General features: G+C 48.9%; 2 protein-coding genes across 2 annotated transcripts; one reads left to right on the forward strand and one right to left on the reverse strand.

Annotated features, from left to right (window-relative positions):
- Positions 1-671: 671 nt before the first annotated feature.
- PSMB5 (proteasome 20S subunit beta 5) lies at positions 672-6,114 on the reverse strand. Its single transcript, XM_040227237.1, has 3 exons — positions 5,667-6,114; positions 4,625-4,931; positions 672-1,182 (listed from the first exon to the last, which is right to left on the reverse strand). Exons 1-3 carry the CDS (start codon positions 5,862-5,864, stop codon positions 896-898), a joined length of 792 nt encoding a protein of 263 aa, XP_040083171.1. The 5' UTR covers positions 5,865-6,114; the 3' UTR covers positions 672-895.
- Positions 6,115-11,200: 5,086 nt separating this feature from the next.
- On the forward strand, positions 11,201-12,203 carry PSMB11 (proteasome subunit beta 11). The gene has a single exon (XM_040227242.1). The coding sequence runs from the start codon at positions 11,201-11,203 to the stop codon at positions 12,068-12,070; it is 870 nt and encodes a 289-aa protein (XP_040083176.1). The 3' UTR covers positions 12,071-12,203.
- The last annotated feature ends 3,022 nt before the right edge of the window (positions 12,204-15,225 follow it).

Genomic DNA, 15,225 nt, shown 5'->3' on the forward strand with positions numbered 1-15,225 from the left:
ACATCTCTCCTGTCTTCTCCTTAACAGAAGGCCTTGCCATCTGCTGCCACCATAGCCTGGGAAGCCCCTCAGTGCAAGGGGTGACAAATCAGCCATCTCTCTGCTCTCAGCAGGGACTCTTCCGCACCCACAGGCTCCAGGAACGATTTTGTGCTGTTTCCTGCCCAGGAGGCTAGAGGTCCACGATCATTTCCCTGTCTCCCACACACACATACCGCAGGGCCAGAACAGGCACCACCAGGCTGGTGGTCACTATGCTGCCACACACAGCTCTCTGTCCTCTCTTTCCCCAGGGTCAAAGCCTTCCTTTCCCAACTGGCTTACCCTCCTCACCTCTCTGCTCTGCATGTGGCATCAGCCGCCCCTCCCCCAGCACAAGGGGAGAGCTTTTTTCTCGGCAGCTCTGCCTGGTACAGCCCTGTGCATCTTTCCACCTCATCAACTTTTCATCTCTTTGCAAACGGAATCAAGAAGTCTCTCCCTCCTCCCTGCCTCTCTCTCCTTCTCCTTTGTTATTAGCTTCATGAGTGGGGATGTTAATGTATTCACTAGAGAATGTCTTCACACCGCTGTTTCCTGTAATTACAGTCCCTTCCCTCCCACTGTCCCAGCCCATCTGACTGTAAAGTGCTTGGAGGAGGGACAGAGTGGAGAAAAGACGCAACACAGGCTGAGGCTGAGTAGTGTCATGTTAACATTCAACAAAGTAAAACCAACAATTACCTCTGCAGTAGCTCATTAACAGCTGGTAACACATGGAGGTCAATGCACCAGAGATTAAAAAAAAAATGTGATTGATACAATTGGGGACCCCTCCACTAGAGGATGGGGAACTGTACCCATATTACCAACAACAGTCACCCCAAGAAATGCAAGCAGCCACATCCGTCTTCCTTCAGTGGGTAGACCCACTATACTTGTCATGTAGATCGGCGACGTTGTCACTGGAGACCCGGATCCAGCCATCCTCCCTGACATGGTAGAGGCTGACGGAACCTCCTGAGTAGGCATCTCTGTAGGTGGCTTGGTAGATGGCTCGACGGGCCAGATCATAGGCCTCCTCCACCTCCAGATCATAGGAGTAACCCCGATCCATGACCCCATAAGCATATACAGAGCCAGAGCCTACAGAGAAGGTGGCCCCCGAGATCCGGTTTCCTTCGCTGTCCACGTAGTAGAGGCCTGGAAAGAGAGATGAGGTTAGTAAGAAAACAATGAGCACCTCTTCGGACATCTAATTTATCTTTAAAGGCAACAGTTCTCCTTTCCTCTTAAGACCCAGGGAGACCAACAGAAATTCAAGAAAACAGCACTTCTATGAAATTACTAAAAAAAAAGTGAAGAAATAAAATTAAATATGAAGACTTCAGGATTCTACACATTCCACTCCATCTCACCTCACATTACAGTTACTGCCTTGTCTGTCTTTCTCTGTACAACCAAAAACCTAGTATAATTCAAATGACTTCTGTTTCAAGCACAGAACTTCAGGCACTGTGGGAGATAATGTTTGAGACAATCCTAACCCTCCAGAGTTCAGACTATCTGGGAATATTATCTGGACAAGTATGCTATCTCTTCTATCACACAGTAAGAGAATAAAGCCTAGAATTCTAAGTCATATTGTAAAGAACCTACACTGTCCAACATGGTAGCCACTAGCCGCATGTGATTCAACACTTGAAATGAAGCTAGTACCTACCACATGCTGGAGTGATAGTCTTTTGGATATACCAGGTTAAATGAAATATATTATTAAAATTACTTTTCCTTTTCAATTTAAAAAACATGGCTACAACATTTAAGATTACATGTATGGCTCACATTATATTTCTATTGGACAGTGCTGGTATAGACTAAACAGTTGGCCAGGCCAACCGCCTTTTTTTTTTTATTAAAAAAAATTTATTTTCTTTTTTCTGACCATATCGTGCAGCTTGTGAGATCTTAGCTCCCCAAACCCAGGCCCTCTCGGCAGTGAAAGTGCACAATCCTAACCACTGGACCATGAAGGAATTTCCCCAACTGCCTATTTTTATAGTTTTTTTTGGAACACACCCACAACCATTTGTGTATATAGTGTCTAGGGCTGCTTTTATGCTAAAACCAAGCTATGTAGTTGAGACAAAGATTACAGGCCTAGAAACCTAGAATATTTACTTACATTTGATCCTTTATGAAAAAGTTAGCCAACCTCTGGTATAACAAAAAGTTAGACACAGACTTAATAAAATTTTTATCACTTTGATCTGCCCCCTGGACCTCTCCAGCTGGATGCCTTTGTCACCAAATTCATATTTAAATTTCCTGTCCTCAAATACTTCCAGTGGTTCTCCCTTACAGACCGAACTCACCAATCCACTTCCTTCTGTATTTTCAAATTCTGTCAATGCATCACTAATATTTTTCCTATTCAGTGGGTCTCAACAATAACTATGCATCAGCATCATCTAAGGAAGTCTTTTTTTTTATTTTGCCAGGGCATGCAGCTCCCAGGACCTTAGTTCTCCAACCAGGGACTGAACCTGGGCCCCTGGCAGTGAAAGTGCCAAGTTCTAACCACTGGACCGCCAGGGAACTCCAGGTATTTTTTAAAAGATGCCAAGGACTTAACCCAGGTATTCTGTTTAAATTAGTCTAGGTGGGGGACAAGCACAGAGCTAGATTCTTAAGTTCTTTAGGTGATCACGATATAAGCCAGAAAAGTACGGCCCTTATCAGTTTCCAGGTTCCGATGGTTGTAACGTGGAGCCCCTCCGCAGGCCCACTGTCACTACCTTGCCAAGCCGGTGCACCATCTAGTTCCAATTTCCCTTTCTGGCTCTCTGGCTAACAACTCTGCTTCACACATCTTCACCTCCAATTACACTAGACTTCCAGTTACTCCCCACAAGACCTCATGCTTCTTCCCTCTCTTTTGTTCATTTCTTCACATCCAGGAAAATGAGACCTACCTAAGAAGCCCTCCCCCAGCTTCTCCCATCAGAAGCAATTCTTCCCACCTCCTTAAATTCTTTCAGCATTTTACTGGTTCTCTTTAAAGTGGTATTCATCTCATTCAGCCTCACATGAAGTAATCTGGGATCCTTTCTGAGTGTGCTTGAGGCCAGGGGCTGACTCATCCTGAATGGGACAACTTGTCAGGAAGGCGTCTCTGAGACAGGACAATTTAGGTTAAGCTCTGGCTTCCTGGGTTTTCCTTGCTGGCCAGCTTTTGTACTCTTTTACACTGTTTTCCACCACCTGGGACCAATCCAATAGCTAATGGTTCAAAACAACATTTCCAAAATGTCTCCCTAGACCACACAAGAGGTATGGAGCTGTTCTTTCACACTTTTCAAAGAGAAATGTCTCAATTTCCAAAGTAACAAACTGAGCTCCTCTCTCACAGGCACTTTTAAGTCTCTCCTCATCCATCCTCTACTGAGGGGTGAACTAATATTCTCCAAAGCAAATGAAAAAGTGGTGGGTATTCTACAGTTGATCAATAGAGAAAAACTAGGCATTTAGAAAGGTAAATGAGGGAATTCCCTGGCAGTCCAATGGTTAGGCCTCCACACTTTCACTGCAGAGGGCACAGGTTCAATCCCTGGTCAGGAAACTAAGATCCCACAAGCCACAAGGTTAGGGGGAAAAAAAAAAGCAAGCAGGTAAATGAATGAAGCAAAAACAAGAGGAGGAAAGAGTAACTATTTTCAAGCCCAAAGGGGAAAATTACACAGAATGTGACCCGCTGCATACCAGCTTGACTAAAGAGACATTCAAAACTGGCTGAGGAGGAACTGCTATCAGATACAAGTCTGAATTTCCTGGCAAGGATTTTATATACCAGGAAGAAAAGTAGGTTAAGGAATTCTTTTCAGAGACAACGGGACCGAGGTGATTATATCAAGCAAGGAAAAGAGATGGGCCTAAAGGGCCCCTTCTAGGCCAAAGACTCTCTACAGGAAAAAAAGGAAGAGAAATGACTAACTTTTGAGTAATTACTTGGTTTTGTTGTCCAATATGGTAGCCACCAGCCATATGTGGCTGCTGAGCCCTTGAAATAAGGATGACACGTCCCTAAATATTTTAGTTATTATGGATTAAAACAATTGTTAAAATTAATTTCACCCATTTCTTTTCATTTTTAAAATATATCTATTAGAAAAAAGTAAAATCACATGTTACATGTGTAGCTCACATTTAATTTTTTAATTTTTTTTCTTTATATCTAGCTCACATTACTTCTATTAAATTGCACTGATTAGAGTTTTTATGTCTATTACCCAATTCTTAAATACAACTCTTTGCACGTCTTATCATTTTACAGGAGAGACTAGAAGGAAAAACAGTTTATGTGCCAGACACTGCATATTTGACATGTATTGCCTCATGGAACCTATATAAGATGATGAAACAGGCTGAGAAAATAAACAACCTGCCCTAAATCACATGGATAATCAATGACACAGCTAATCTACCTCTGTGCCCTTTCCGACACTACATCGCTTCCTTGAACAAAGAGAAGGACTGAGAACTAATCAACACACCCTTAGCATTGACATATGCTCTTTCATCCATCTGTTCATGCAACCTCTCTGTAATGGCAGCCCAAGAGTCACATGGTTGCAGCTTAACTTACCAGGGCCTCTCTTATCCCAGCCACAGATCATGGTGCCCATGGACAGCCCCATGCCTTTATACTGATACACCATGTTGGCAAGCAGCTTGGAGGCAGCTGCTACGGAGATGCGCTCCTTGTTTCGAAGCTCATAGATTCGACATTGCCGAGCCAATAGCCGCTCCCAGAAGCTGCAGTCCGCTGCACCCCCAGCCATGGTGCCCAGCAGGTAGGGGTTGATCTCTATCACCTTCTTTACTGTCTGGGAGGCAATGTAGGCACCAGCTGTGGCCCGGGAATCTGCTGCAACAATGACTCCGTGGCGAAACTGTTACGATTAGAGAAAACACAAGCCAGGGGCCACATCAGACCACAAAAACATCACCCTGACATTTCCTTGTGCATCGATACAACCCCAGAACATCTCTGTCGCTGCTGTTTTATACTTCACAACGTATTTTCCCACTTATATGTCACTGGAGCTTCACATCAATAGCTTCAGGTGAGATTACCTTCACTTGCTGGCTGAGGAAACAGGCTCAATGAGATCGAATGACTTACTCAAGATCACAGAGCCAGTTATTACAAAGGTAGGCCAGGAATCTCAATTGTCTGGCTCCTATTAGAGTGCTTCCTCCCACCAACTTTCCTCCTCAAGCCATAACGTTTCAGTTACCCTGACCTATCCGGGCCACTGTTTCCAAAACCTTTGGTGGTCACAACAGCCTTCCCTCTGCCAGAGTTCACTGTCGTTGCGGCGCCTCTTTCCCGGACAGGAGCAGCCTGGGGTCGCCTGGGAATCAATCCAAATAGCCTCGAAATCCTTCTCCCACTTACCCTCATTATTCCCCAGCCCCACCGCCACCCCGCTCCCGCCAGAGCAAGAACCGAGGCCTCCCGGGACAATGAGACAGCGAAACTGCCGGGGTCGGGGCGAGAGGCCCGAGCCTCCGCCTGGGCTTCGCGGCCGCGGCAGCGGCCACGGCGGGTTCTGGACCCGCTGGGAAGCGTGGAAGGGCGCAGGCGGGCAGGAGTCAGCCGGGCGCGGCGGCTGTGTCTGCACCTTGAAGGCCAGGGTGGTGGTTCCATGAAGCATTTCAATTCTCGGCTCCTCTGGGACACCCCAGCTGGGCGCGGCCAGGCTCAGCCCATCGCTGGGACTGCCTGGACCCAGGTCCAGCAGATCCGCACGACCCCCGAGTCCAAAAAACCCGCGCCGGTTCACCGGTAGCGGCCTCTCCAACACGCTGACCAGCGCCATGTCTAGTAAGGGCAAGGGAACTGCTTGCCAGAACGCCTAGCAAAGAGCGACCGGGCAACGCCTCGCCGTCACAGCTTCACTCCCTATTAAATCTATCCCAGGGAGGAGCCATTTCAAGTCCTGGCAACCACGCCTCCAAACACAAGAGCCAGACGCGAGTAATTATTTTCACCAAGGAGGAAAAAAATAAATGGCTTCACTCCCCTTAAATTATAAAGGGGTGTGGCTGACATCTTGACTTTGGCCACGTAACCAACACAGGATTAGATTAACCTCAAATTCATAGGAAGAAAACGCAAACGTCAGGTTAAGGGAGGGAAGTGGGGCCGGCCATCTTTGAGAAGGGCGTGACTGGATGAAAATCTGTTCTAAACCGGTAGCAGTAAATCGGCCCCGCCCCGCCCGGTGTCCAAGCAACATTTAACATCTATACCTTTTCAGCAGTCTGTTAATGAGACTGAAGTTGCCATTTTTTTTAAGGGCACTCTCTAATACTGGGTAAAATATGATCTACTCTGAGGCTATTTTCCTATGAAGTTTCTAAAACCACGGTAGTTTGAGCTAGAAAGCGCAACAAACATGAGTGCTATGCCTCTTGTTTTTTGATAGCATCAATCGCCACAATAGCCAGGTTCTCTAACAGCAACCAATTTTTAAGATTCAGTATTGTCTTTACTCCCACCCCCTGGTGGAAATTCTAATAAGTAATGAATTGCCCAAAAGGCAGATAGAAGAATAAAGAAGGAAAAGCAAAGGGCCCAGTTAATTCACAGACTGGATTCGCAATTCAGCTCCTGAATAACTGAGTCAATAGTAATTTACCATTTCAGAGCCTGGAGGAGAGTTGAGGCTCCAGAAAGATGTACCAAGAGGTTTCCTGACTTAATCTTGCTAAGACAAGCCCTTATTCAAGAACGTGCTGTATTTCATTGTCTCTCCCTCTCTCCACCCACCTTCATTTTTCAGCCCTTTTGGGAACTATAACAAGCAAAGAAGTGGGCAAATGTATGAAATGTTGCCTCCTGCTTTACGTTTCTATGAAGTCAATGTCTAGTCTTCCTTGTTGGATTCCAGCAGCAACATCCCTCAATATCTAAATCCCTCACTCCTCTGATGCCCAACTCAGCCCTCCTCTTCCCAGCAGACTCTGCATGTGCTGTATTTTTAATGCTGAAATTTGGCAACTCTTTCCAAACGCAACCATCGGAATAAAGAATGTAATGAAGCAGAAGATCTTTACGTGGGTCTCACACTTGGATGGTGTGGAAAGTGCAGAGTGCCTCTGTTTATTGAGCGTATAATATTTTGTAGTCACTCCTGCAAAGCAACTAATCCTCCTTCTGACTTCTCTCAGTGGTTCTTTTCCTCTGCTACTAGTGGTGTCTGTACTTTTCTTAAGGCATTTTTATATCTTAACCTGGTTATAAATATACATTTATCTCCCACTGGATTGTGAGTGTTTAAAGACAGGTATTTCTCTGGAATTCCCTGGTGGTCCAGTGGTTAGGTCTTGGTGCATTCACTGTCAGGGCCCTGGGTTTGATCCCTGGTCAGAGAGCTAAGATCCCACAAGCCAAGCTGTGTGGCAAGGGGAAAAAAAAAAAATCTGTAAAGACAGGTATTTCTCTGTGCCCACTATATGCTTAATACATGTTTTTCAAATGAACACATGAAAGGATGACAATATTGTTCTAGGCACAGAGGCTTGAAGCCCTGGCTCATATTTGACAGCTCCTGTTCCTGTCTTCCACATCCAATAGATGCCAAATCCTGTTCATTCCCCCTTCATAGTGCTGCTCACATCCTTCTTCATTGCAATTGATCTTGCCTTTGGCTTCTTATCTTCTCAATCCTGAATTACTGAAATATTCTCCTAATTTTTCTGGGCCCAAACTATGTTTCTAATTAATTCTACACAGTACCAGGTTGATTTTCTTAAAACATCATCTTGATCTTATCATTTACTTGCTTAATAATGGTCTGTAAGGTTCAGCTCCTCAGTATGACATTCAAAGCCTTCCAGAATCTGTTCCCATTTTACCTTATATTAGTTCTCTGCTCCAAGGTCCCATTCAGAGAGACCTCAAAGAAGAGAGGTACAAATGATCAGTGCTGCAATGGGTGGAAATATAAACTGATACATACCATGGAGAATAGTATGGAGTTCCCCCCACACACACACAAATTAAAAATAGACCTACCTACCACATGATCTAGTAATCTCATGTCTGGGTACTTATCCAAAGGAAATGAAATCACTATCTCATAGAGATAGCTGCAATCCCATGTTCACATTATTCACAATTACCAGTATATGAAAACAATATCCATCATCAATGTATGAATGCATAAAGTGTTATATAAGTGGTAGAGTATTATTCAGCCATAAAAAACAATGAGATCCTGCCATTTGTGATGAGATGGATGAAACTTGAAGGCATTATGCTAAGTGAAAGAAGTCAGGCAGAGAAAGACAAATAATGTATGAGCTTACTTAAATGTAGGATCTAACAAAGCCAAAAGTTATGACCAACCTAGATAGCATATTCAAAAGCAGAGACATTACTTTGCCGACTAAGGTCCGTCTAGTCAAGGCTATGGTTTTTCCAGTAGTCATGTATGGATGTGAGAGTTGGACTGTGAAGAAGGCTGAACGCCAAAGAATTGATGCTTTTGAACTGTGGTGTTGGAGAAGACTCTTGAGAGTCCCTTGGACTGCAAGGAGATCCAACCAGTCCATTCTGAAGGAGATCAGCCCTGGGATTTCTTTGGAAGGAATGATGCTAAAGCTGAAACTTCAGTACTTTGGCCACCTCATGCGAAGAGTTGATTCAGTGGAAAAGACTCCGATGCCTGGAGGGATTGGGGGCAGGAGGAGAGGGGCCGACAGAGGATGAGATGGCTGGATGGCATCACTGACTCAATGGACATGAGTCTGAGTGAACTCCGGAAGTTGGTGATGGACAGGGAGGCCTGGCATGCTGCAATTCATGGGGTCGCAAAGAGTCGGACATGACTGAGCAACTGAACTGACCTGAACAAAGCCAAACTCTTAGAAACAGTAGATTGGTGGTTGTCAGAGGCTCAGAGTTGATGAAAATGGGGAGATGTTGGTCAAAAGTGGACGAACTTCCAGTTATAAGAGGAATAAGTTCTGGAAATCAAATTCACAGCACAGTAACTCTAGTTAACTATATTCTTTTGTATACTTGAAAGTTGCTGAGAGTAGACCTTAAATGTTCTTACCATAACAACGAAAATGATAATTAGGTGAGGTGAAGGATTTGTTAACTATCCATATTGCAGTAAATGTTTTGCGATACACACATACACAGACACATACACAGAAGTATCAAATCATCATATTGTACACACTAAACTTAAATAATGTTATATGTCAATTATATCTCAATAGGGTTTCCCTGATGGTCCAGTGGTTGTCTGCCTGCCAAAGCAGGGGACAAAGGTTCGAGTCCTGGTCTGGGAGGATCCCATATGCTGTGGGGCAGCTACTGAGTGCCACACTCTGGAGCCCAAGAGCTGCACCTACTGAGCCCACATGGTACAGCTACTAAAGTCTGTGTGCCCTAGAGTCCATGCTCTGCAACAAAGAGAAGCCACCACTGGCCACAACTAGAGAAAGCCCATGTGCAGCAATGAAGACCCAGTGCAAACAAAAATAAATTAATTATATCTCAGTAAAGCAGGTGTTGGAGAAGAAAACAATGATAAGTGCTATAGTTCACAGGTGAGAAAGGTGGTCAGTATAGATTGGGGTGAGTTTGGGGGTCAAGGAAGGCTCTATCAAGGAGGTCTGGATTCATTTCCTTAAATACCACTTAGATCCCATTGCTTCTCAAATTCAGAGCCTCTTTTCTCTCGGCCCGTACCTGGGTAGAGTTTTCAGAATGGGTGATATGTAAGCCAGACTTGGGAGGATAAAATTCAAAAAGATGAAGGGGAGGTGGGGTGGGAGATGTGCTGGCAATAACATGAAAAGAGGTTGTGGTGGATGGATTAGGATTGGGTCACAGGGGGCCTTAAATGCCAACCTGGGGTGGATTTGATCTTACAGCCCTTTAAGTTTTCTTAGTAGAGGAGACACGGGATTTGAGTGATACCTTAGGAAATCACGTCAGCTTGGAGGATGAGGTTAGAGGGGGAGCTGTAATATTTAGAAAAATATACTCCGTATGGTTCTAGAAGTAGATGTAGCTTGTCACTCCGCCCCAATCTAGTTTCTCTTTCTGAAGGGCCAGACTCAGTATGATGGTATCAAAGTCCGTTGTTTCTCCTGCCTTGAAACTGCAAACCAATCTCTTGCCATTGTGAACTGTGGGGCAGAAAGGGGACCAACAGATCCTTTCAGCTGCCTGCTCAGAATTTCAGCACCAGTCAGAGAAGCTGTACTGCCAGAGAGCTGTCCGGTGTGCCACGACTGTCTGCAGATGGAAGGTCATGCTCACACCAAAGCAGAGAAGAAAAAGACCTCCAGGTTTCAGTCCCCCTTTCCTGGCCCCACGGAGCTCTGTCATTCTGAAGGTATCTGGGCGCCCCGTACAAGGCTCTCTTGCTCTCCTTTCTATTGTTTTTGTCCCGGTCCATTTCGTTTTCCCCACGTTGCTCATGAGGTGAACCAGTAAGCTCAGTGTCATTGCTCCCTGACCCCATGCCCCTGAAGAGTGAACCCCGCATCAGGGACTCCTGCCCCAGGGGGTCCATGGCAGTCTATTCTGTTTTGTTTTGGTTTGGGGCCATGTCCTGTGACCTGTGGGATCTCAGCTCTGTGACCAGGGATCGAACCCAGGCCATAGCAGTGAAAGCCTGGCATCCCAGGGAACCCTGTCTGACTGTGCCATTACACTGACTAGTCTGTACCTTTCCCTAGGCTGGGGGCCCTTTCAGGACAGGGACAGGGCTTCATTTATCTCTGTGCCCAGTGCCCCCCACAGGAAAAACAAGAGGAACCCAGCTCTGCTCCTTTCACTGGTGCCCCCTTTCCTTTGCAGTTACCCAGCCCCCACCCAACTCCAGGTGCTTGGAGGATGACAGACAGGTGACTCCTCCGGTGACGCTCAGGTGTGTCATGGGCAGCGTCTCCCCAGCGCTGAAGACTCCACTGGCCTCATCCTGTCCCCGCCTCAGCAGTCCTCCGAGGGGGAGGGCGCTGCTCTGTCAGCCAGTCCCAAAGCCTGGTTTGGGTTTTGGGAGAAGCCACACACCTTCCTGTATGGTTCTGGCTGCAGCCCAGCTTCTCCTTACCATCTCTTTTCCTCCACCCAACCCAGCTCACAGATCCCTACCTTGCTCCTTCCAACCTTCGCCGGACCCCAGGGATGGCTCTGGAAGATGTGTGCAAGTGGCAGGCCCCTGACACCCAGGAAACCTCCCCTCACCTGCCTCAGGCTGGCAGCTGGGCTGTGCCCCGAGGCTGGGACCCTCAAGCCTTCCTGCAGACGCACGGCCCCAGGCTGGCCCATGGTACCACCACCCTGGCCTTCCGCTTCCGTCATGGAGTCATCGCTGCGGCTGACACCCGGTCCTCCTGTGGCAACTACGTGGCGTGTCCAGCCTCACGCAAGGTCATCCCTGTGCACCAGCATCTCCTGGGCACCACCTCTGGCACCTCTGCTGACTGTGTCACGTGGTACCGGGTGCTGCAGCGGGAGCTGCGACTGTGGGCACTGAGGGAGGGTCAGCTGCCCAGCGTGGCCGGTGCTGCCAAACTTTTATCAGTCATGATGTCGCGCTACCGGGGGCTGGATCTGTGTGTGGCCACGGCCCTGTGTGGCTGGGACCGCTCTGGCCCTGCCCTCTTCTATGTCTACAGCGATGGCACCTTCTTGCAGGGGGATATCTTTTCAGTGGGCTCTGGGTCTCCCTACGCCTATGGTGTGCTAGATCGCAGCTACCGCTACGACATGAGCACCCAGGAAGCCTATGCCCTGGCCCGCCGCGCCGTGGCCCATGCCACCCGCCGTGATGCCTACTCTGGGGGTTCCGTGGACCTCTTCCACGTGCGAGAGAGTGGATGGGAGTATGTGTCCTGCCATGATGCCTGGGTGCTGTACTCGGAACTGCAGAAGCTTCCAGAGCCAGAGAAGGAACGGGAGGAGGAGGCCACCCCCGACAGAGCTGACGAAGGCAGAGAACCGTCTGTGGGGCTGGCACCTGGGGACTTGAAGGTGCCCACAGACAGGCTGTGAGCAGCAGCAGGATCTGGGGGGCCCAGCCCAGGGTGAGAGATGGGGCCGCAGGGGAAGCATCGGGGTCCTACTCTCCTGGGTTGCTGGCTTCATTTGTTCCAAGTTTCTATCCCTTTCTCTTCTCAGAGCTATTGACCTCTCTGTCCGACTTGTTCCTGTTGGCACCCAATAGATTGATCTAGCCTCCTTCTCAGCACCGAGTCCATCTTTCAGCAAATACTGTGTACCGGCTGCACGCCAGATGCTGTGCTAAGAGCTAGACCCTCTTTTCTTGCCATCTTCCTTTCTGCTTTCCACCATCCTATCCCCAGTCTCTCTTCTTCCTCTCGTTTTAGTCCTCAGCTCAGCTTCAGAGTCTTTGCCACTTTCTCACCTGGATGGGGGGGACGGTGGGAGGGGAATGAGGGGGGATAGTAGCCCCGGAGACCCAGGCTGGAAGGGGCGGGGACAGTGCAGCATGAACATCTGGGGGTAAGTGATGGGCTCCCACCACTGCTTTCCTCCTCTGCCGCCATCCCCCACTTGACCCTAATGAGTGTGATGATGACTCCTTTACTGAACACAGTTTTCATGACTAACTGTTTAAGGTTAATGTGATCCTCACTTGACAGAAGAGGAAACAGGTTCAGAGATGTGTGACTTGCCCGAGGTGACGCAGTCAGTGCAGAGATGAGCCTGGGATCCAGGCCATCCACTCCAGGGCTGTGCTCCTTCCGAACAGCTTCTCTCCCAGGGCCTCTTCCTGCACCCGGGGAGTGATGCGGGGGAGAGAGCAGCTGGGCCGGGCCCCTTCCTGCTGGCCAGGGAAGAAGGAACCTGGAGGAGCCCGAGGGTCTGGAGGGCTGAGCCCAAGAAGCATCCCCTGTTGAGCCCTCTCTGTCCTTTCTTGCCAAGGCCTGAGTCATCGGCACCCCGCAACCCCAACCAGTGCGCTCTGGCTTCTGAGCCTGTCGTGGCTGCTGCCAGACTTCTCCTGCCATCCCTTTGCCTTCTCCCGCCATCCCTTTGCCTTCTCCCCAGCCTCTCCTTCCAGTAGCTCCCTCTGGGCATGAAGAAAAGAGGGAGATGGCTGTGCCAAGGGGAACTGCTGGGTTAGCACGTCCTCTCCCGTCCCTCCTGTCTGCTTGCTGCGCCCCTGTGAGCCCTGACTTGGTGATCAGGCTGACAACTCCAGGAGGGATGCCACCCTGCCCCCTTCCCCAGGCCAAGTGGAGGGGAAGGCATGGTCAACCTAGGAGGTGGGACCCGAAGGAAGGTTCCTGAACCTTCTTTCTTTGTCCTACTCCCACTGCTTCCAGTCCCAAGATGAACAGCATCTCTTCTTCCTCTTGGACCCCCTCCTCCCAGCCTCTGGCCCAGTCCTGAGCCCGGACCCTGCACTTAAGGCTAAGAATTCCACCAGGCAGGAGCTGGGCCAGACAGAGGAGCCCTAGTAAGCTCTGGCTTTCAGGAGATGATGGGGGAGAAGGGAGGAAAGCTGAGGGAGCCCCAGGAAGGAAAGCAGTAGAAGAAGGAAGGAAATAAGGGGGGGTTGCTGCAGAAAGATGCCCAGTACAGGAGAACAAGCCTTTGAGTGGGGGTCTGGGAATCTGGCTGGTGGCCTCTATGCAATCTTTCATCCTTCACCCTCCCCTCAGCCTCAGGTGAGGAGGTGCAGGACTCTGGGAATGATAACTATAGGTCAAGGATCCTTAGGCTAGTTTTCTCCTGGAGGAACACAGGAGGAAGGGCAGTTTTTGCCCAGGGTTCGAGTGTTTGATTGACTCAGATATAAGAAGGTGCACCTCCACGTGTGGAGATGAGTGTGGGTCTGTGACATCGTAAGTGAGTGATCCTGGATAAGTGGTGGTTCCCATGTGCAGAGACAGGAAACGGGCTACAAGAGAAAGAGCCCCGTCTGAGTAAGGAGAATGGCCAATTATCAGGGAGAAAGGCCTTATTATTTTTGGGGGGAGAAAAAGTCCAGAGTAGAGAGGAGGTGGGGCAGGGCTCACCCCAGGGGTTCACTACTTCTGCAGCCTCACTGCCCTCCCCGGCCCCCGTAAACACCCCCCCCGGGGCGCCCACCCAAGGAGTGAGAAAAGGCCGGAATGGAGGGCAGGCTAGCCTGCCGTTGCCACCTGAACCAACCCCCAGGCTAGCTGGGAACCACATGCAGCTCCCCACCGCCCCCCTTCCCACACTCTGACCCCCTCCCCTTCCCATTAATCAGGGAAGGAGGACTGAACCCAGATAGGGAGGGCTCTCTTCTTGCATCTCCTCCCGTCAGCTTTCCGTTCTCTCTCTTCTCTTTTCCTTCCCTGGTCCTGCCCTCTTCACTTCCTTTGACAAATTCTCTTTCCAATGGTGAGATATTTAAGACCAGAGATAAACCTAAGGGTCTAGCTGAAAAGTCTGTTTCCCTACATTGTTTTCCTGGCAGCTGAATGAGTTGGGAAGGACCTCAGAAGGGTGTTAGGGAGGGCTGGCAGAGCCTCCACCCTGCTTCAAGGCCCGTACCCCACTTCAATGCACCACTCACTAGCCAGGGGCAGCCCATGCATCACTCCCTCCTCTTCTCCCCTTATTCCTAAAGGTTTGATTCAGACATCAGGGGAGACCATGGGAGTCAGTCTAGCCCTGAACCGGCAGACCTGTCCTGACGCCCTGCTTGCGGTGCTGCCCTCCTAAGCATCTCCCTCTGGGGCAGACAGACTGCTCTCATACAGGCCTTCAGGCAGGCAGGGCCCAGTTTCCAGCCTTCAGCAGAGTCAATGACGATGCCATGCTTGCACCATAGGCCTAGTTTGGAGGAACCCATCGACATCACAGCTTCCTGGGAGAAGATACTATAACTGTTTCACTGAACGAATCTGTTCTCAGAAACAGTGTCCAAGAAATGGAGGCCTATACTAACCTATTTGATCCCTCCCTCCCTCCATCCTTCCCTTCATTGTTTGTTTTCAGGCTGAAGCCAAAGGCCTCTTCAAGCAGAGCTGCTGTACAAAGGATCTGACAGGATGGAGGTGGCCCGTCGGAGCGAGGTCTTTGTCCTCCCTGGTGGCCTTAACCACATAGCATGTAAGGCACAAGAAGGCATCTTCCCATTGGAGCAGACTCCCCTGACTACCCGCACCTCGCATTTGGAAGGGAAGGTCACAAGGACCTGTCCTGAC

Source organism: Oryx dammah, unplaced genomic scaffold (genome assembly GCF_014754425.2).
Source record: "Oryx dammah isolate SB20612 unplaced genomic scaffold, SCBI_Odam_1.1 HiC_scaffold_26, whole genome shotgun sequence".
NCBI lineage: Eukaryota > Metazoa > Chordata > Mammalia > Artiodactyla > Bovidae > Oryx > Oryx dammah.

Excerpts from the sequence above, each read along its gene's own strand:
- PSMB5 (XM_040227237.1), bottom strand. The coding sequence starts at position 5,864 with ATGGCGCTGGTCAGCGTGTTGGAGAGGCCGCTACCGGTGAACCGGCGC. Across the intron at positions 4,932-5,666 it reads CCACCACCCTGGCCTTCAAG|TTTCGCCACGGAGTCATTGT; the intron begins GTGCAGACACAG and ends TAATCGTAACAG. Across the intron at positions 1,183-4,624 it reads CTGGGATAAGAGAGGCCCTG|GCCTCTACTACGTGGACAGC; the intron begins GTAAGTTAAGCT and ends CTCTCTTTCCAG.
- PSMB11 (XM_040227242.1), top strand. The coding sequence starts at position 11,201 with ATGGCTCTGGAAGATGTGTGCAAGTGGCAGGCCCCTGACACCCAGGAA.